The 22,511-nt window shown below is 50.0% G+C and overlaps 1 protein-coding gene and 1 long non-coding RNA gene across 14 annotated transcripts in view; one reads left to right on the top strand and one right to left on the bottom strand.

Annotated features, from left to right (window-relative positions):
* LOC103352232 (uncharacterized) overlaps positions 1-22,511 on the bottom strand; it is a 247,708-nt gene that overhangs the window by 147,861 nt on the left and 77,336 nt on the right. Inside the window, exon 4 of one of the 13 annotated variants that reach the window (XR_016215721.1) lies at positions 9,186-9,639. The exons of the other annotated variants lie outside the window; for them this stretch is intronic. This is a non-coding gene — a long non-coding RNA (uncharacterized LOC103352232). Of the gene's footprint in view, positions 1-9,185; positions 9,640-22,511 lie in introns of those variants that run through there. 13 annotated transcript variants of the gene reach the window in all.
* On the top strand, positions 3,527-6,026 carry MC3R (melanocortin 3 receptor). Its single transcript, XM_051832671.3, has one exon. The coding sequence runs from the start codon at positions 3,751-3,753 to the stop codon at positions 4,720-4,722; it is 972 nt and encodes a 323-aa protein (XP_051688631.2). The 5' UTR covers positions 3,527-3,750; the 3' UTR covers positions 4,723-6,026.

Below are 22,511 nucleotides of genomic sequence, written 5' to 3'. Positions count from 1 at the left end.
TCCCCACAAGGTTTAACATCTTTTCATACATTTATCAGCCTTTTGCATTTTCCTCATTCAGTGAATTACTTAATATTCATATTTTTTGCCCAACCTTCTATGAGGCTATTCATCTTTTTCCTAATGGATTGAAAGTGGCCTCTGCATGTAGGAGACACGATATTTCTCCTGCAGCAGATGCTTTCTTGCTGTTTGTCTTCTGATTTTGCTAGGGTGCCTTCTTCTACTCTAAATTCTAGGTTGTCCATCCTGCTCAAGATCTCTCCACCTCGAGGTTTTGTAAGTATTCCGCATTTTCTTCTATTTCCGTGCATATGTCTTCTATTTCACAAACACCCACACTCGTTCACACACTAGCTGGTGGGTGGACCAACCACTTGCCCATTTGGAGTCTGTGCTTGTATGTGTAGAGGCAAGGGGACTGACTTGGTGTTTTCCAAGTTCATTCAACACATATGCAAAATCACATATGGTTCATATGCTAAACCATATTCCCAGGCACCACATTCCCACACCTGCTAAATTCTGCTTTTCACATTTTCCAGCTTAAAATGTCACCCACATTCTCTGTTACTTAGGAGGGAAATGGGAGTGCTGCCTGGTAGCTCCCTATCCCATTTTCCCTGAGTGAAGCAGTCTCTGATCTCCATGATGCTACCCCCTGAGTACCTCTGTCCACTCCTCTATGGACACCTTCCTGCTCCAGACCACCCTGTCTCACCCATCTTTGCCTCAACCACCACCCTGGGATCCCTGGCTTGTCCCCTATCAATACATTCCCCACTCTGCAAACAGAATCTTTCTAAAATGCAGACCCCATCTCACCCTGCCCTACCTAAGCATCTCCCATCACCCTCATTGCTTCCAGGGCATAGCCCACACCCCTGCAACCATTGATGCTGTCCCCCAGAAGCCAGGACTGCTCTCCTTTTAGTGAAATCTCATTTTTCAGATCGTATCTCCCAGTTCCATGCTGTGGCCAGAGATAACCATTTCCTGTGCTTCAGAATCTCCAAGTTTCCTCTTTAGTCAATCTCAAACCTAGCAAACCTCCTCGCTCATCTGTCAAAAATCAAAAAACACTTGTCCAGGTCCTACCCCTCCCTGCCCCAGTGTTCTGATTCAGCTGGGGGGTAGGTGAGGCATGGAGGGGCCAGTGCCAGGAGGCTTCCCCGCACCCATGGGCCAGGATGCTCTTTGCCTCCAGGTTGCAGGCGTATTACCCCCTCCCCGACCTGGAGCCTTCTTAAACCCCCTTCAGCCTCAGCCCGCATGCCAAACCCCAACAGATATCACCTCTTCTTCCTAGACGTTAAGCCAGGATCTCCTTCCTCCTGGAACTCCCCTTGACCCTGCAGGAGTAAGGCCCTCCCATGCCTCCCCATACCCTGGACAGCCCTGATTCAGGCACGCATCATGCTGTGATACTGTGTGACATGGACTGAGCTGATGAGGCAAGAGCAGAATTGGTGAGCGTGAACTCCAGTTTTAAAGGAAGTTCTGCTCTGAGTGAAAATGCTATTAACAGCATTGCATCTACAGAGGAAAATTAAAGGAGGTGGCACCTGCATCGTGGTGAAGTGGCTAAAGCCAGCGCCTGCGATGCCAGCATCCCATACGGACACCAGTTCGAGCCCCAGCTCCTCTACGTCTGGTTCAGCTCCCTGCTAATGGCCTGGAAAAGGCAGCAGAGAATGGCATAAGTGTCAGGGCCCCAGTCAACCACATGAGAGACGGGAGGAAGCTCCTGGCTATGGCCTGGTCCCACCCAAGCCACTGCAGCCACCTTCGGAGTGAACCAGCAGATGGAAGAACTATCTTTCTCTGTCTCTCTCCCTCTCCCTCTCTGTAACTCTATCAAATAAAATATAGTAAATCTTGAAAGGAAGGAAGGGAGGAAAGAAGGAGTGAGCGAGTCATTGGTGAGGCCAACTTCATTGTCTTATTTTAGGGAATACCCACAGCCACCCCAGCCTTCAGCAACCACTCCAAGACCCATCAGGAGCCACCACCACAAAGGCAAGACCCTCCATAGCAAAAAGATTATGACTCACAGGAGGCTCAAATGATTGTGATCATTTTTTAGCAATTAAGTATTTTTTTATTTGACAAGCAGAGTGGATAGTGAGAGAGAGAGACAGAGAGAAGGGTCTTCCTTTTCCATTGGTTCACCCCCAAAATGGTTGCTATGGCCGGCACACCGCGCCGATCCAAAGCCAGGAGCCAGGTGCTTCCTCCTGGTCTCCCATACAGGTGCAGGGTCCAAGCACTTGGGTCATCCTCCACTGCCTTCCCAGGCCACAGCAGAGAGCTGGACTGGAAGAGGAGCAACTGGGAAAGAATCCAGCGCCCCAACCAGGACTAGAACCCCGGGGTGTTAGCGCCGCAGGCAGAGGATTAGCCTAGTGAGATGCAGCACCAGCCAACAATTAAGTATTTTTAAGTTGGAGCCAGCGCTGTGGCTCAGCGGGTTAAAGCCCTGGCCTGAAGCACCGGCATCCCATATGGGTGACAATTCTAGTCCCAGTTGCTCCTCTTCCAATTCATCTCTCTCTCTACTGTGACCTTGGAACAGCAGTAGAGGATGGTCCAAGTCCTCGGGCCCCTGCATTCATGTGGGAGACCTGGAAGAAGCTCCTAGCTCCTGGCTTTGGATTGGCACAGCTCCGGCCATTGTGGCCATCTGGGGAGTGAACCATCAGATGGAAGACCTCTCTCTCTCTGTCTCTACCTATCTCTGTAACTCTGTCTTTCAAATAAATAAAATAAATCTTTTTTAAAAAGTATTTTTAAACTGAGATGTGTACATTTTTAGACAGACTACTATTCCATGCTTAATAGACTCCACTAGGGTGTCCAAAAAAAAAGCTTTTATATCGACTGGGAAACCGAAATCTTCATGTGGCTCTCTGTATTGCAACATCCCCTTTGCTGCAGTATCCTTGAGGCTTGCTTGCAACTGCTGACTTTGCTTCCACCCCAGACTGGGTTTGGGAAAGACTAGGAAAAGAAAGAGCAGCTGTCTTGCTCTGTCCTGTATTTCCTGCACCCAGCAGAGACCTGACACATAGTAGGTGCTCAATATGTGTCTATTAAAAAAAAGGGGGGGGGGGCAACAAATGAATGAACAGAGGAACAGACAGATGCCTGTGGCCGGCTGTTTCCATGACAAACTACTCAGCGGCGCCAGCAAGACGGGGACGGGTCTGGCCTACAGAGGGCGCCAGCCTGCTTCCCAGTCTCTGCAGAGCCCAGCAGCCAGGAACCTGCTGTCACTCAGAGAGGTGCCTGATGCTCAGTGGTCATTTTGCTGCGCTGAAGATTAGGTAGGAGTTGTTTGCCCTCCGCCGATGTATAAAACCTGAGTGCTCTCCCCTCACTGCCAGTGACAGGCACCACATCTCTGGCTTGCTTTGGAAAGAACGGTAGCTGTAGCAACCAGTGACAGGCGGGGAAGCAAGGAAAGAAAGAGAGCGCTCGGGGGTCAGAGGGACAGAGAGCGGCTGATGAGAGTCTTTAATAAGCAGCTCCCCCAGGACAGAGGAAAGTTTCCCGCGTGTCTCCAAGTGGCTAACTTTCTGCCTCCCACCTTTCTTTCCCTTTTATTCTGGAGAACAACCTCTAACTCTGCTCTGGACAAGCATCCAAAAGAATTATCCGGAAGGAGATTTCCCCTTTCCTGCCAGCAGCCCCAGCAGGTTCCTGCAGACCGTGCAGCAGCCCCAGCTCGGAGCAGCCAGTCCGTGAGCAATGAATGCGTCGTGTGGCCTGCGTTCTGCCCACCTGACGCTGACCAACGGCTCAGAGCACCTGGCAGCCCCTTCCTTCGGCAACCAGAGCAGCAGCAGGTTCTGCGAGCAGGTCTTCATCAAGCCGGGGGTCTTCCTGGCCCTCGGCGTCCTCAGCCTGCTGGAAAACATCCTGGTGATCCTGGCCGTGGTCCGCAGTGGCAACCTGCACTCGCCCATGTACTTCTTCCTCTGCAGTCTGGCGGCGGCTGACATGCTGGTGAGCGTGTCCAATGCCCTGGAGACCATCATGATCGGCGTGGTCAACAGCAACTACCTGACCTTCGAGGACCAGTTCCTCCAGCACATGGACAACGTCTTCGACTCCATGATCTGCATCTCCCTGGTGGCCTCCATCTGCAACCTCCTGGCCATCGCCGTCGATAGGTACGTCACCATTTTCTACGCACTCCGCTACCACAGCATCATGACCGTGCGGAAGGCCCTCACCTTGATCGTGGGCATCTGGGTCTGCTGTGGCGTCTGCGGCGTGGTCTTCATCGTCTACTCCGAGAGCAAGATGGTCATCGTGTGCCTCATCACCATGTTCTTTGCCATGATGCTGCTCATGGGCACCCTGTACGTGCACATGTTCCTCTTCGCCCGGCTGCACATCAAGCGCATCGCGGCTCTGCCACCCGCTGATGGGGTGGCCCCGCAGCAGCACTCATGTATGAAGGGGGCTGTCACCATCACCATCCTGTTGGGTGTCTTCATCTTCTGCTGGGCCCCCTTCTTCCTCCACCTGGTGCTCATTATCACCTGCCCCGCCAACCCTTACTGCATCTGCTACACGGCGCACTTCAACACCTACCTGGTTCTCATCATGTGCAACTCCGTCATCGACCCCCTCATTTACGCCTTCCACAGCCTGGAGCTGCGCAACACCTTCAAGGAGATCCTCTGTGGCTGCAACAGGATGAACCTGGGCTAGGGTGCCAGGGCCAGCGGAAGCGGTCACCAGCCTGGTCTCCTCTGACCCTCCAGCCAGCCCAGATGTTCAGGAAGGAAAAGGGGAGAGAAGTCTTGGAAGATGCAAACAACAGGTTCACAGCCATGATCATCCTTTAGTTTTTAAGCTGATGGGGAAAATAGGGCACGATAGGCTCTCCAATAGGACTCCAATGTGGGTAAGTCACACTGTCCTTTCCCAAACGGTCACTGCCCACGAGTCGGCGAAGCCTGCCCCGGGTGCTGTCTGCATGCATTCCCACCGGCCAGGGTCTGTGATGGCTGCCTGCCGCCTGCCCGCTGCCTGCCGCCTGCCCCCACACTCCTGTCTTCGTGCTTCAAGTCAGACCAGACTGGAGCACCCTCTTGAGCCACATGAGTGGCTCAAAACTCTCACAGCCTCCAGGGGTCAGCACTGTACACAGCTTTGCATTTAGTCCACGGGCAACTGCAGCTCTACTTGCCCATCTGTGAACAGGAAAGCGTTCTCCCAACACATGTAACCCTTGGCAAAGGCGGCCACGCTGTGTTGTTCTCACTTCGTACCCCGACGCCCCCCACCAGCCTCCCCTCCAGCCTGTAGATGAGTCAATTCTATGCTGCTGTGCTTTAAGTCTAAGGCAGCCTTCAAAATTCCAACAAAAGACAAAGTGCTTTGGATTATCAGAGTATGTCTGTGTTCTTGGATTTTAAAACCTTGCTATCTCACGATGTACCTCTTTTTATTTTATTGTAAAATATGACTTCTAATATTCCTTTTCTGCTTTTAAAACGAGAGGGAACTGTGGGTGGCAGGACCACAAGAAATTGCTTTACGGTCTTTCAAATAGTTTGAGGAATTGCGAAATTGACTGGGTGCCATTCCTGGGAACTGTTTATTTGCTTGTAATGATCATGTCACTGTCACATGACCTCTTGCACATCGTCTGTGAATGAGAATGGTTTGTGGCTCACCGCTCCTTTTGTGTGACTAGGTGTTAAAGCCGGGAGCCCCATTATCAATGCTTGTGCCTGGTCACGTGATGCGATCCACTCCTGAGAGCACCGAGGGAGACTGCCTGAGTGGGACTCACATTCGCCAGCTCTAGCCCTGCCTGGGTAACTACAGTTTGTAACTTCTGGGTTCCTCACATTGCCCCCCATCCTGGACTTCAGTGTTATGTAGTATCTTTGGTGTGCAGTTATGTGCTTTTCTGGAAAATATTGTGGCTTTTTTGTACTTGGAGATTTTCTGCTAATATAAGCAAAATGATTTGTTTTTTGCTTTGATTGTGAAATTTGGAAATAATAAAAGGCTTCTGTGACTGCTGAATGTGTCTGACACTGAAATGTGGCACCTGGAGTCCCGCTGGTGGCTTCTGCACATGGCCGGTGTGCATTGTGTGCACTTATGGTGCTGTTTTGCAAATGGAGTGGAAGTCCCATTGGTCACGATGACGGTCTTTTCTAGGGCAATGCTTTTTAGCAAACTGCAACACTCTCCCATTCAGTGTCCAAAACTACCAGGCTTGTGGCTCCTGGACCAGTCATTCCCACTGTTTTAACCAGGACAGCAACTAACATGACTCATCCATCTCCACTCGGCAAGTAAATGTGGAAAACAGGGAGCTGAATTCTTTGAAAATTATGTTAACAGCTATAGGAATTATGATGTCCTTTTGCTACATAAACAAGATAAAAATAACTTATTCTTGACTCCCATGTGAGTTTTCACATTTTGTCCTGTCAACACACCTCTAAAATAGGTGAGTCATTTTCACGGGAGAAATTCCATCCTGGGGGTGATGTCACTGTCCAAGAATGTCCAGCTGAGACGCACAGGACAGTCTGCTTCCTGATACTGATTTCCTTCCTTCTGCACCAAACCTGCTGCTGCCCACAGCTTTCCATGATCAGTGAGGACCAGCCTCCTGCCCTGTACATTTTAGCTCACTATGAGCTAAGAGAGGTCGCCTGCGAGGATCACCTGGGGCTCTGTTCGAGTGCAGAATCTAAGTCAGCAGGTTGGACTCAGAGGAGCCCCCTGGCGATGTGGCTGCAGCTGTAGACCACCTTTTAAAGAGAAGGGATTTAACGGGACTCCAAACGGGCCCGATGTGTAGCCCAAGTACTCATCTATCTGCACAGAGTGCTGGTCCCAGATCGTGCTAAGTACTCACATTGCTTGGAACTCCACAAGGTACCCAACAAGGTCTACCCCTTGTATTATCTTTGCTTTACAGATGAGATGTTTGAAACTCAGCGGGCTTAAGGAGCTGTCTGTGGAAATTCAATCAGCCAAGTGGAGAAGTAGAGATTCAAACTCAGGCAGGCCAACCCACACTCTCACATCCAACCCCAGCATCCCTAGTGCCTCTGGTGGAAGCAGTGTGGACAGTGCAGCTGGTGACATGGAGGGGTGTGCTACTGTTGGGGAAAGACTCTGATGCAAGTTCCTGCCAGAGTTTCCAGGGAGCCAGCATGAAAATAATCAAGGGGCACAATTATTTTGCTTGCTCTGCCTTTCCAAAGACTGGTACCAGTGGCCCTGAAGAGTGCGTCGAAGGGGTAAGTCACAGTCCACGGATGCCTTTTCCTGGCACCCACATCTCAGGTAAGCAAGCCTGGAAACCAAGACCTCTTAGTCTCCTCCATGACCATTCCTGTACATCTTCATGTGGGTACCCAGTTGGACAGCAGCAATTTTTCCTCTCAACCTTTCTCATCAGGATGTCAAGTACCTTAATGTTGGATTAGCCAAGAACCAACATAAACCCAGAAACTGGGAAGAACTAGATATCAAAAGGCAGAACAAAAGAGAAAGCTTCCCATTGAGAAACAGCCTCTCGGATCTAAGAACCCTATTGTGGGAGCCTAAGTAACGAAAACAATAAAGAAAGGCATTATATGGTTTTTATTATGTGGCAGATAACTGCAGGGAGCACTTAGATGTTGACTTATTTAATCCTCACCAAAACCCCATGAAGGCAGCACTATTATCTCTTGTCCAATAGGAAAAGGAATCTCTGTACCACAGAGGTTAATCGTCTTGACCCAAACTGCTCAGCAGGTGACAGGCAAAGCTGGGACAATGGGAAAATGACCACTAACCCTACAGGGTGTTGCCCTGCTGCCCTGAACCCACTCCCTCCTCAGGGGTCATAGATGGAGGATCCAGGCACAGAAAAACAAATTCTGCCAGATCTCACTCACAAGCAGGATCTGAAATAGCCAGTCTCACAGGAACAGAGTAGAACGGTGGTTACCAGAAGCTAGGAGTGGAAGAGGGGGCACGGCAGGGTGGGAAGGCTGAGCTTAGGATACAAAGTTCCCCTCAGACTGGAGGGGTAAGTTCAGAGCTCTGCTGCATTGCTGGTGACCACAACCAACGGTGTGCCTAGAAAACAGCACTTGGACGGTCGCCCCAGGTCAAACCGTCTGTTAATTCAAGGTGAATACCTCGCACGCACTGGTGCCTGTGTCGCTTAATTCAACCAACTCCCCACACCCTCAAGGATGAGCTGAAGGGCTCTGCAAAGCTCCCAGCCCCCATAGACCTCCCTGTCAGGGAATGAACCGCACTTTCAATTTTTTTTTTCTCACTTTTCTACCAGGCTCTGAACTAAACTGAAATCAGCAAGACAGATGAGGGAACCGGTAAACTCAACAAACGTGAGCGTGGGCCTCTGACGTGGGAGTGTGCAATGAACAGCACAGAGGCACCAGAAAACTGCTACCCCAGGCCCCTCCCAAATCTATTCTACAGCCAGAGGCCAGACACAGCCACGTCCAAGTCTCGCGTCTTCTGTTTGCTATGTGACGGCCACTGCGGCTCACCTTCCTCATCTGTAAAATGGTGCAATAACAACGACTTTTCAGCACACTCCAAGGCTGCTCTAAAAAGCGAAGAGTGGGCATTTGGTGCAGGGGTTAAGACTCTGCTTGGGATGCCTGCAGCCCACACTGGAGTGCACGTGTTGGAGTCTCCATCCTGCTTCCGATTCAGCTTCCTGCTAATGCACACCTGGAGTACAGCAGGTAAAGGGTCAAGCCCCTGGGTTCCTGCAACCCACATGGGAGACCAAGACTGAGTTCCAGGCTCCTGACTTTGGCCTGGCTCCATCCCAGCTGTTGTGGGTATTTGAGGAATAAACCAGTTACTGGAAGAGCTAGCACACACACTCTCTCCCCATCTCAAATAAGTAAGCTGAACTTTAAAAAGCAAATTAAGATAAAAGTGAAAAACTCACATAGGAGCCGACAGAGAACAGGTACACAGCCCATGTATCTAACACTGACTGTAACCAAACCTGTGGACATGACCCCCTGGTGGTCAGAACTTCTCAGCCAAGAATGTTAGGCTTGGCCAACAAACGCTCACTGGGAGAACTAATCACCAAAGAAAAATGACACACAGTACATCCTGATAAACCAAGAAGAAGAAATTCGGCAGCCACCCAACTGGGATTTTATTTTATAATTAAAATCTTCTTTATTTGGCATCATGGGGGCTTCAGGAGGGAGAGGGTTGGTAGCCTTCCATTTCTTGACCCATCTGTAAGAATTCACCAAGCTTTATTTGTGCATTTTTTCTTGAAGTGTCCCAAATATACAGAGACATTCAAAGTCTCCTCTTTGTCGTGTTGATTCACTGGGTCACACAAAAATTGTATCTGCCCCTGCACTGTCAGCCGAGTGCAGGTAGACACTCTGGCTGATGACATCGCCTGCTCATGGCAAAAACACACACACACATCCCAGCATGCAGCATGCTGTCCTGAACACTGGGCAGAGCACAGGCCCGCTCCTGGAGACGGCACACGTGCCATCCCACACAAGTCCTCCTCACTTTGCTTCTGATTGTGGGGGAATCCTTCGTGCTGATCCCAGTGACTCTGTGCTGGTGCATCTCACTCGGCATCTGAGGGACCAGAGGAACCACGTCACAGACGGTCCAGAGGGGGAAGCGCCAACAGACTGGCTCTGAATGAATCTCTTTATCAGGGAGGGAATGATCTGGTTTGCTTATTGAGTTTACACATTTGCAAAAAGAATGAGCTGAAAAATAAGTTAAACACAACCACATCATGAGAAAAGACAACTCAAGCTAACTGCCAACCGACCATCCCATTTTAGTAAGAATAGGACAGGCAGAGCTCCAATGAGACATTTTTCGTTAAAGTTTGCAAGCAAAGGTGAAAAATTGGATAACAAAACCAGCGTCTCCAGTATGTGAAGCCACTCCCCTCCTCCCTTGTGCCCCCTGATCTTTGGGCAGAACTACATTATACGGCTCCTTGCCTACTGCTGTGACTTCAAAACACAGAGAGCAGAACAGCCGGTTATTCTCGGCAGCCAAGTCCTGTGGGGACGACACACTCGTGTTAGGTGGAGGTTCGGGGAACTCAGCAGGAGGCTGCGTCCACAGGGCCTGAGGAGTCTGTGGCAGGAGGGACTGGGGTGGGTGGGGGATTCCAGGGCTACAGGGAGAAGGTCGAAAGACAGAAGGAGCTGACTCTGTGTGTGGCTGCAAAGATCCCCACAAGATCTGCGGGAACTCATGTCAGTCACTAGTGCTTGGAGCCACGGAGTTACTCTTTTGGAGAGCAGCAACAAAGTGCTGAATTCAAGTTCAAGGTTTGCCCCCAAGCAAACACTGGGGGCGCCCAGAGGCAGTGGCTCTCCTCAGTGTCTCTCCTCCCAGGGCCCCTCTAAACTGGGAGCGTCCTGAAGCGGTCAGCTCCATCTGCTCCCCCTCCTAGCTCAGACAGCTGGTCCAAGGCGGCACTCAAAAAATGTCTGAGAACTGAGCAGTGAGTGAGCAGACACAGTTGATCCATTCAGACCAATAACAGAATACAGAGGCTACCATGAATCTAAGAGGAGGCAAGGCCTGAATGTGACCCCGGGCTCTGCTTGTGCTTGCCTCTCCCCAGCATGGAGGGGTCCTGCGTGGTTGAGATGTTTCAGCAAGAGTCCACATAAGGCTGCTCATGGCACTCGTTAACATTATTCTTTTAAATTTTATTTTATTTATTTGAAAGGCAAAGAGATAGACAGAGCTCCCATCCACTTGTTCAATTTGCAAATACCTGCAGCAGCCAGAGCTGGGCCAGGCCAAAGCTAGAAGGCAGGAAACTGATCCAAGTCTACCAGTGGGTAGAAGGGACCCAAGTACTTGAGCAATCACCTGCTATCTCCCAATTGCACATTATCAGGAAGCTGGAATCAGGAGAACTTGAACTTGAACTTAGGCACTCTAATATGGGATGCAAGCATCTTAACTGCTAGGCCAAATATCCACCCGCTGACTATTATTGCTAACAATATTAAAATATTAATGAGTCACTTTATTACATCCCCAGCAAGGATGTGCCCCAAATCCCTGAATATCTTGTTGAAATGCAGTTTGATTTGAAGGCCTGAGGTGGGGCCTGGCACTCTGCATTTCTAACAGGTGCTGCAGCTCTGAGGCCAACACTGTGAGGTTTCCCACAAAAGGCATCAGGACACAGGCTAAGCTAGCTTCTCCCCCCACTGCAGGTCACAGCAACAGCGGCCTCCTCACAAAGCAATCATAGCAATGCAGGGAGGTAAGGCCAAAGAAAAAGTCTTGAGAAAGCAAAAGGAGATCAAAGTTAACTGATGTCACTTGAGTTTTTTGCAAGGAATTACCTTTCCTCCCCTTTTCCCTCAGCTTTTTCAGCTTCTCCGCATGGCACCCCCTTGTTTGGGATGAAATGCAGTAAGCAGGTGAGCCACTGGCATTGCAGACATAGGCATGAATCATCGGCAGACAGTCCACCCTCTGAGTCACCCACGCTGAGACGACCCCATCAGCAGGGAGGCCCACCAGAAACTCCAGGAGGAACAAAAACAAGCTACTAAGCAAGCAAGGCATGGGGCAGCGGGAAGACAGACAGGGTGAGGGAGGCCTCTGGAACCAGCACCACTGGTTCAGGGCAGACTAGAGCCGCTCAGAGCTGTTTGCAAGTCTGGGGGCACCTGCAGAATGACAAAGATGCTAAGCCTGGTCCTGCCCTAACAGAGAACCTGACTTATTCTGTGGGAAGTGCAGGGATCTGCTTTGTTTTAAAGCTCCAGTGTGACATTTTGGACATTTGGAAAAGCTGTCAGGGCTAGGTGATGGTCACCCTTCTGAGCCTCAAGCTTCCCTCCTATAAAATGGGCATGATAACCAACTTCAGGATAAAACACAGAGCTCTCCTGGGAAAATGGTTTCCTCGTCAGAACAGGACATCGTCTTCTGTAACTTATTCCTTGTGTGCAGCTGGGTCCAGGTTAACAACGGAGAAGTTCACAAGTGCTTGTTCTCGGCAATGCCCAGGCAGCACACAAACCCCAACTTTCCTTCTGAGCTGACATTTTCTTCTTCTCCAGGCCTGAGCTCCCTTTGCTCTGTGACCACAGATCAGGCATCTAACATGGACCAGGTGCCTCCATGGACAAGGTGCCTACATGGACCAGATGCCTACATGGATCGGGTGTCTACACGGACCAGGTATCTAATGGACCAGGTGCCTACATGGACCAGGAGTCTACACGGACCAGGTGTCTACACGGACCAGGTGTCTACATGGACCAGGCGCCTACACGGACCAGGTGCCTACATGGACCAGGTGCCTACATGGACCAGGTGTCTACACGGACCACGTGTCTAATGGACCAGGTGCCTCCATGGACAAGGTGCCTACATGGACTAGGTGCCTACATGGACCAGATGCCTACATGGACCAGGTATCTAATGGACCAGGTGCCTACATGGCCAGGTGCCTACATGGACCAGGTGTCTAATGGACCAGGCGCCTACACGGACCAGGTGTCTACACGGACCAGGTGTCTACATGGACCAGGTGTCTACATGGACCAGGTGCCTACACGGACCAGGTGCCTACATGGACTAGGTGCCTACATGGACCAGATGCCTACATGGACCAGGAGCCTACATGGACAAGTTGTCTACATGGACCAGGTGCCTACATGGACCAGGTGTCTACATGGACCAGGTGCCTACATGGACCAGGTGTCTACATGGCCAGGTGCCTACATGGACCAGGTATCTAATGGACCAGGTATCTAATGGACCAGGTGTCTACATGGACCAGGTGCCTACATGGACCTGGTGCCTACATGGCCAGGTGCCTACATGGACCAGGTGCCTACACAGACCAGGTGTCTAATGGACCAGCTCAGGATGTAGCAGTGAACACGGCAGCCCAGGCAGGGGCCGGCATTGTGCATAGCAGGTTAAGCCTCCACCTGTGAAACCAGCATTCCATATGGTACTGGTTCAAGTGCCAAAAGCTCCACTTCTGGTCCAGCTGTCTGCTAATGGCCTTGGAAAAGCAGTGGAAGATGGCCCAAGTGCTTTGGTCCCTGCCACCTAGGCCCCTGCCACTCCGTCCACTTGGGGAGTGAACCAGTGGATGGAAGCTATCTCTCCCCTCCCCCATAACTCTGACCTTCAAATAAATAAATAAATCTTGAAAAAAATACTCAGGGCCACGGTGGAGGAACCCTTTCCTGGATGCCAACAGCCAGCAAGCCACACCTGAGCCAGGCAGGCTCCACACCACTAGGAGCAAGAGGCATCGAGGCACTCTCTTTAAATTAGATGCTGATGGCTTTGATTCATCTCAGACACAGGCAGAATCAAGAATCTTTCAACTTCAACCCACAGTGGCCAGGGCTGGCACAGGCAGAAGCCAGCAGTTCAGTGGGGTCTCATCTCCCACATGGGCGGCAGGGACACAACCACTTGAGCCAGGGTCCACATTAGCAGGAAGCTAGAATCTGCAGCCAGAGCTGGAAAGCAAACCAAGTACACCAACTGGCGTCCTAAAGAGTGTCTCAACGGCTAGGGCAAACGCTTGCCCCGAATTGCCTCTGCACCGCTTCTCTCTTAAGCCCGTTCTTTGTGCACAGCATACCCAACAGTGTGGGGCTTCCGTGCCACGTGCTCAGGAACCTCAGAGAAACTTGCTGCTCTATCCTGATAGTTCCCTTCCCACCCTCCACCCTCCGCCCAAGAGGAAGGCAACAAACCTCAGCCACACCTCCTCCTCTCTCTTTCCCAGTCACGCTAGGACGGCTCTGGGGGCCCGAGCTGCACAATCCACTCGTTCTTGCAGGCTGCAGGCGTTCTTTGTCTTCCCCTAAATCATCTGGTAATTTCTAGGTAGCTATCCAGTGCTTCCATTCAAAACACAGAAATGTCTTTAAAAGATTGTGTACAAAACCATAAATGTACATGACAGAGAAGATGCCTCGCTCTAGTGGGCTATTCCTACACATTTGGCTTCCAGTTGTTTCCCACACCTAGGGCTGGCATAAGGTAGTTTGCTCAGTGGTGTCTTCCTCATTGCCAGTCTTGTCCTCGGTTTCACAATACCATGAGTTAAGGTGACGTCCATCTTAAAAATCTTCTCCCCTAAAAAGGAACACTAACCCACTGCTGGTGGGAATGCAAACTGGTAAAGCCACTATGGAACTCAATCTGGAGATTCCTCAGAAACCTGAATATAACCCTACCACACAACCCAGCCATCCCACTCCTTGGAATTTACCCAAAGGAAATTAAATTGGCAAACAAAAAAGCGGTCTGCACCTTAATGTTTATTGCAGCTCAATTCACAATAGCTAAGACCTGGAATCAACCCAAATGCCCATCAACAGTAGACTAGATAAAGAAATTATGGGACATGTACTCTACAGAATACTATACAGCAGTCAAAAACATTGAAATCTGGTCATTTGCAACAAAATGGAGGAATCTGGAAAACATCATGCTGAGTGAAATAAGCCAGTCCCAAAGAGACAAATATCATATGTTCTCCCTGATCGATGACAACTAACCAAGCACCAAAAAGGAAACCTGTTGAGGTGAAATGGACACTATGAGAAACAGTGACTTAATCAGCCCTTGCCCTGACTGTTGAGAACAACTTAATACTTTATCCCTTTTAGTATTTTTTTGTTCTACTTTTTTTTTTTTTTTTGACAGACAGAGTGGACAGTGACAGAGAGACAGAGAGAGAAAGGTCTTCCTTTGCCATTGGTTCACCCTCCAATGGCCGCCGCAGCCGGCGTGCTACAGCCGGTGCACCGCGCTGATCCAAAGCCAGGAGCCAGGTGCTTCTCCTGGTCTCCCATGCGGGTGCAGGGCCCAAGAACTTGGGCCATCTTCCACTGCACTCCTGGGCCACAGCAGAGAGCTGCCCTGGAAGAGGGGCAACCGGGACAGAATCCAGCACCCCGACCGGGACTAGAACCCGGTGTGCTGGCGCTGCAGGCAGAAGATTAGCCTATTGAGCCATGGAACCGGCCTTTGTTCTACTTAATACTATTGGTTGAACTCTGTAATTAATACACAATTATTCTTAAGTGTTGAAATTTAACTGAAAAGTGATCCCTGTTAAATATAAGAGTGAGAATAAGAGAGGGAGGAGATGTACAATTTGGGACATGCTCAATAAGACTTCCCCAAATGGTAGAGTTAGAAACTTGCCAGGGGATTCCAATTCAATCCCATTAAGGTGGCATGTACCAATGCCATCTCACTAGTCCAAGTGATCAATTTCTGTTCACAATTGATCATAATGATAGGACTAAGAATCAAAGGGAGCACATAAACAAGACTAGTGTCTTCTAATACTAACTGATAGAATAAAAAAGGGAGAGAATGATCCAACATGGGAAGCAGGATACACAGCAGGCAGACTCATAGAATGGCAGATGTCCTAAACAGCACTCTGGCCTCAGAATCAGCCCTTAAGGCATTTGAATCTGGCTGAAGAGCCCATGAGAGTATTTTGGGCATGGAAAGCCAAGACACTCTGGCAAAAAAAAAAAAAAAAAAAAAAAAAAACACAACAACAACAACAACAACAAACACCTAAATGAAAGATCTCTGCAAGTGAGATCCCAGTAGAAAGAACAGGCCATCAAAGAAGGAGGTACCTTTCTCTAAAGGGAGGAGAGAACCTCCACTTTAACTATGGACCTTGTCTAAATAAGATCAGAGTCGGAGAACTCAAAAGGCCTCCATAGCCTTGGAAACTCATGACAATAGCCTAGGGGGATTACTGACGACATAAACAAGAGTGTCAATTGGTTAAGTCAACAACAGGAGTCACTGTGCACTTACTCCTCATGTAGGATCTCTGTCCTCAATGTGCTGTACATTATGATTTAATGCTATAACTAGTACTCAAACAGTATTTTTCACTTTGTGTTTCTGTGTGGGTGCAAACTGTTGAAAGCTTTACTTAATATATGCTAAACTGATCTTCTGTATATAAAGAGAATTGAAAATGAATCTTGATGTGAATGGAAGGGGAGAGGGAGCGGGAGATGGGAGGGGTGCGGGTGGGAGGGAAGTTATGGGGGGAAAAAGCCATTGTAATCCATAAACTGTACTTTGGAAATTTATATTCATTAAATAAAAGTTAAAAAAAATCTTCTCCCCTCCAACTCATGTAGTTACTTAATAAAAATAAGTCATGCATGCAAATGCCCTAGCAGAATTATTCATAACTGCAAAACTGGGAAACCCAGGTGTCCATCAGCAGGTGAAGTGATAAACGAAAACAGAATGTTGGTGCAAAGAAATAACGTTCAGCCATGAACAGGGCTGAGTGCCGCTGACAGCACAGACAAACCCAGAAGCATCAACGCTAAGGGCAAGAAGCCAGATACAAAGAGCAAGGTGTCATATGATTCCATGAAACACCCAGAAAAGACAAACACGTGGGAACAAAAAGTAGGTGGGTGGTCCCCTGGGGTTGGGCCTATGGGTGTGGGTTGGGGTTGGGACTAGGGGTGTGAACAGAGAATGACTGTAAATGGGTACAAGGAATCTTACGAAGGTGATGGGCCTGGCCTAAAATTGGAATGTGGGGCTGGCAGCACAACTCAGTGATGTTGTCAAAAACTATTGATTGCACTCTTTCAATGGGTGATTTTATGGTCATAAGTGATACCTCAGTAAAGTTGTTTGAAAAGGCAAACCTATAGAAGAAATGGACAAATGAGGTGCTGCCCCAGAAAGCTACAGTCAGGGCCCCACCTGTCCCTGTGAGCAGCAAGATCAGACCACCTTCCAGATACTCCAACTCCTGCATCAGCATCCCAGGGAGGAAGAGCTCAGTTCTGCTTACAACCTAACTCAAGGACAAATCAGCCGCAAGCTCAAAGAGGTAAGGGACAACCAGTGTGGAACCCCACTGCCCCAGTGTCATAGGCCACCCCCAAAGCAGCCCAGGGCCCCAGGCACTGTTACTCAGGCTCCTCCACCTATGCACATGGCCAACTCCCTGGGCCCTGACCTTCCTCAGTCCTCCTTTTTGGCCACTTGGATTTATCCCAGGTCTGTGTCAGATCCAACTCCTGGGGGTCATTTCGTTCACCCCTTCTGTAGGTTGCCAGATAAAACAGAGTGTGCCCAGTCAAACTGGAATTGCAGATAACCAATCTATTTCAGAATAAATATTTTCCAAATATTGCACAGGGAACACTTATATTAAACAACTCTTTGTCATTTATTTTACCTGGAAACCCGACAACGGAAATGAATAAGATTATGTGAACAGGGGCCGGCGCTGTGGTGTAGCAGGTTAAAGCCCCAGCCTGCAGCGCCGGCATCGTATGGGTGCCAGTTCTAGTCCCAGCTGCTCCTCTTCCAATCCAGCTCTCTGCTATGGCCTGGGATAGCAACAGAGAATGGCCCAAGTCCTTGGACCCTTGCACCTGCGTGGGAGACCTGGAAGAAGCTCCCAGCTCCTGGCTTCGGATCAGCTCAGCTCTGACCATTGCAGTCATTTGGGGAGTGAACCAGCAGAATGGAAGATCTCTCGATCTCTCTCGATCTCTCTCTCTCTCTCTCTCTCTCTCTGTCTTTCTCTCTCTGCCCCTCTGCCTCTCTGCCTCTCCTTCTCTTTGTGTGTGACTCTTTCAAATAATAAAATAATTCTTAAAAAAAAAAGATGATGTAAACATGTTTTTACTTGTTGGCCCTGGCACACTACTCCCACAGCTGTTTCATTTCCCATGACTCTTTCTCTTTCCAACCCCAAAGCAGGGTAAGTCTCCCTAATTTAAATTCGCAGGGAGAAACCATGGTGTTATCAGCTCTGCCCTTCCAGAAGATTCCAGGGCTCCCTAGGTTCAGTGGTCCTCCCTCCCCCAAGCTCAACCCTGCCAAGAGAGGAACAAATCCAGCAAAGATGCCATTTTCTCTTTTTCCGCTGAGCAAGCCACAGCTCCTTGCACTGCTTTACCTAAAAGGCGCTTCAAAGAATAGAGTCTGGAAGCCTCCCTTGCTGAGGGAGAACACACAAACAAAATCCTCTGACGTACATTCTGTCTGCTCAGAGAATACTGGCCAGCACAAATGCTTGCGGTTTCTAAAGCATTAGACGTGTGCCATGGTGCCGGGCTGGGACTGGGTGTCACTTCTAATCCCAATGGCCACCTTGCAAAGTGGGTATACCGTTCCCGTTCTACAGACAGGAAGATCAAGACTCAGAAAGTCACAGAAACCAGGGAGGCATGATTCTGAGATCTCACTCTGTGTCGAGGTCAGAGGCCACAAGGAACAGCAACAACATTAACTATAGAGAGAACTAACATTTCCAGAGGGCCTCCTGTGCACCAGACACATTCCAAGGCTTTACCTGTGCTAACTTGTCCAGTTTCATGCTTAGTTAAGTCCCCTACACATCCCAGGAGGCAAAAAGTCGTTACTGTACCTCTTTTACAAATAAGGAAACTGAGGCACAGAGTGGTTATGGATCTGTGCCAAAGACAGGAAACAGTGGGTGGCCACACTCTTGACCACAAGTTCTGAGAATCAGCCACTGATTTATGGGAACCCAGCCCAGGAGTATGGGGCATTTCAACCGTGAGTCCCCCGCCCACTACCTGGCTGATCTGGGCAAGCGACTCACCGCTGTTTCCTTTAAACTGCACATAACTACGATGTCTATGCCCTCAGATTGCTGTGAGGATTAAATACAAGAGAACTTCTAAGCATTCATGGAAATGGAATTGAAAGATAAGCTTGTTTTGGTACAAAATATTTTTATAGCCAATAAAGCTTTTTTTAAGATATTCATTTTCTATGAACTTTTTAAAGACCCCTCATATACATGGATTTCAAAACAAACTCATCCTTTAACCCCTTTTCTCCACGACCTTTTGAGGTAAGTGCCTACAGGGGCTTGGCACACAGGAGACGCCCATAGGAGGCAGCTGTGATCCACAGAGTGGGGTTTCCATAAATAAAGCACAAACCCAGCCTCTGGGTCTGGGCCTCACTTCTGAAATCACAGAATGGAGTGGCGGAACTGTAAGATCCACAATCCAAGACTGTGCTATCCAAGGAGTGTGGGAAACACTCCTCCAAACACAGAGAATGAATGCAACTCCTGAGAGCCCTTAGTGAGAGCCAGCCAGGGCAGAAGAAGAGATCCAGAATAGTCCATGCTTCACCAAGTGCCCAAACCCCCCCACCCCACCCCCTACACCCGCACTCCACCCTGTGTCTCCAAGCCTCCTGCAGAACAACTGAGAAACCAGCCAATCTGTTTGCTCTTCACTGCAGCTGTGGTCTGGCAATCACCCCAGGACCGAAATCTTCCCATCTGGGGATAGTCCAAAGCAGGCTCCCCACAGGGTCCTTGTCCTTTCGTGAGCACCATTAGGCACTAACCTACTGACCCCGCACTCTTCACACCACAAAGCTCACAGGACAAATTTGCTATGGCTTTTGGTAGTTTTGATGCGACTGAAATATGAGATGGGGGAGGGAGGATTTTCACTTTTATATTAAACCAGTCAGATGCACATAAACCCCAGTCCTGGAGCCCTGGCCCCACACTGGAGGCCTTCTGCACCCCGGCTCTCCTCACTGTCAGCCGTACCTGGGTGGGTGCTGGGATAAACAGTGTCACCCCCAAAGTCCCCATCTATCTGGAACCTCCAAATGTATAAGAAAGGCATTTGCAGAGGTGAGCATGACAAGGACCTTGAAGTGAAGTGGGGTTAGGGATGGTGCTTTATGGAATGGCTGGAGTCTTTATAAGAGAAAGGACAGGGAAGTGTGGACCCAGAGACCCATGGGGAGGAGGTCATGTGAAGACACAGACTGGAGTGCTGCAGCCATAAGCCGAGGTACGCCAAGGACGGCCGCCAGCACCCACGGCTGGGAGAGGCAAGCTCAGCCTTGCCAAGCTCCTCACCAGAGATGCCCAGCCTCTGAACTCTGAGAGGAGAACCTGCTGCTGACTGCAGCCAGCGGGTCAGGGAAGCCCCAGGAGACTCATGCAGGTGACGGCATAGAGAGAAGACATCCCCATGACCATGCTAGAAAAGTGGGAGAGAGACTGGCAGGGAGGAGGTGGGGGCCTGCAGGGAGGCCAAGCAGGAAGCTAGGAGAGGGCTCCTCCATGGAGCAGCGGCTCAGCACCACCCACAACAGTCCCTGCTTCCGTGGCACTCACCGTGCTGCCACCTGCACAGACCTGAAGCCACCATGTCATGTCCCCTTTTCATTTTGCCTCATCTTCAAGACAACAAAAATACAGAAATCATCAGCATTTCCCCAATGCAGACACTGAGGTTCAGAGAGGCAAGCAACGTAGCCACACAGCTGGAAAGCCACACAGCCAGGACACACGGGTCTGAGCCCGAAGCCACAGCCGTTCCCATAGGGGCACAAGGGCGTGGCCGGCGAGACCCAGCTAGGGAGGGATCACCGCGGCTTTACCGTAAAATACAGACAAGGGGTCGGAAAGCCGAGACTGTTTACAAAGAGAAAACAATCATGTTTTCAGGAAAGACAATCCCAAACCTCAAAATCTAAAATGTCGGCCTCGTACCCAGGAGCGATTCTGATTGCCTGGGTACGTCTTTTTGATAGGTAAATCGAGACTTTCGGAGAGAAAAAGAGCAAAACTCATCTGGCTTTACACTTCTGTTACTGGATAATGAGTAGATGTTCAGTACACCCATCAAACCAACGGATTAAATTAAATGGAACAAGACGTGCCGGGGAGAAAAAAAACTTAGTAATTACACATTCAAAAAGAAAGGTCAGACTGTCCACCCCAGTGAAATCGTCACACGAGTCATTAGCCATTCCAGCAGCCAAGGTCTGGCTTTGGTGTTTTGATGGATTCTGAAAGCCACTCTGTGCTCTAGTGCCTTCATCTCCCGTGTCCTGAACAGGCTGTGCAGGGAACAGAGCCACACACTGGACAAGAACAAACCCCAGGATCAGACAGTGTCGTAAGAGCAAAGAGGCTACCCCAGAGACACTGTGGCTTCTTCTCCCCCTGCCCACCTCACCCAGTACTCAGACACCTGTCCCAAAGGAAAACCCATTGATCCGAGTCATCCCACTGGCAGGCCCTCTGCAGTCCCAGACAGGAGGCACTCCTGGGGATCCCTGGGCTTCCACTGAGCAGATCCTCACATGAGCTTTGTCCTGAAAACCCTCAGCCAAGTCCTGAGTCACTGGCAGCAAGGATTCCTCTCCTGGGACTATACCACAAACAAACCTGGTTGAGTTGAGGGATGTCAGGAATGAGGGGAGACAGACACAGGGCTCGGAATTAGGTGGCAGGGTCTGGCAGTGACCAACGACGATGTGTGACCTTGGGTAGGAGGGTGGCTGACCTTCACGGGTTCCGGAAAGTGAAAAGGATTAGGCATTTCTTGGGCTTTGAAGCTAAGACATCCCAGACACCCCAAAGGTGAGGCCCTCCTTATCCTGCTAGAAAAACAATTTCACAACTGCATAGCCCTTACCAGAGTCAGGCACAGTCCCAAGGGCTTTCCGAGTATTTACTCTCAGGTGTTTTTGCTCCACACACAAGGGCAAAAGAGCTTTTTAAACCAGTGAGGGGATGGGGAGTTGGCATAAGAATGGGAGCAGCCTCTCTCAGCCAGTGCTACTCTGCCTCTCCCTCCCTTGAAGAAAAGTTTGTATCAGCTCTTAAGAAAACAAACTGCTGAATGAGGCACAACAAAACACCATCCTCCACCCCGACACTGGGCCCATCTGAACAGCTGGGGGATGTGTGAGGCTGCAGAGTGGATGGGAGGCGGGCACAGGGGCCCTCTGTCCAGGGCAGCATGAACTGCAGGGAGAAGAGCTCAGCTCCTGCTGAAGCTGAAGTGTGGCCACCAACCCACGTGTGCTGTGGGGAGCAACTGAGACTAGACTAAGTTACTGGAATTAAGACTTATTCTATGCATCTGCTCTCCCACAATATGGCGCTGGGAGAGGAGGAAACAGCTTCTACGCAGCTGCCTCCAGTTCAACCAATAAACAGCAGGACCTGCTCCTGATTGGAGGAGAGCAGCGTGCTCTGCGTGTGGGTAGCAGAGTTGGGATTGGTGGAAGAGGACTATAAAGGAGGAGAGAGACAACATGCACCAGGAACATCTAAGAGGAACACCTGTGCAGCCCCCGAGAGAGCTGGCCGGCGGTGTGCCGCTCCCCCGCGGAAGTGGGGAAAGTGGCAGGGGGAACCGCCCTTCCACGGAGGTGGAGGGACAGCAGCCAACCCGGGAAGGGCCGAGAAGACAAAAGAACAGCGCAGGGTCCTGTGTCGTTCCTCCACGAAGAGGGGGAGCGACAGTGTGCAAGGAGGCACAGGGGCGAAATTCATTCCAGCAGTGCCCACTGCAGTGAAAATTCAGGACCACCACCAACGGGAGCCACCAGGGCAGTGCGTCCATGAACACTAACACCCCAGTACTAGGAAA

Source organism: Oryctolagus cuniculus, chromosome 11 (genome assembly GCF_051225735.1).
Source record: "Oryctolagus cuniculus isolate XC-2025 breed Fujian yellow rabbit chromosome 11, ASM5122573v1, whole genome shotgun sequence".
Classification (NCBI taxonomy): Eukaryota; Metazoa; Chordata; class Mammalia; order Lagomorpha; family Leporidae; genus Oryctolagus; species Oryctolagus cuniculus.
Note: the sequence above shows the minus strand (reverse complement) of the source record. Positions and strands in the feature narration are given on the sequence as shown.

Coding starts and splice junctions, on each gene's coding strand:
- MC3R (XM_051832671.3), top strand. CDS start 3,751: ATGAATGCGTCGTGTGGCCTGCGTTCTGCCCACCTGACGCTGACCAAC.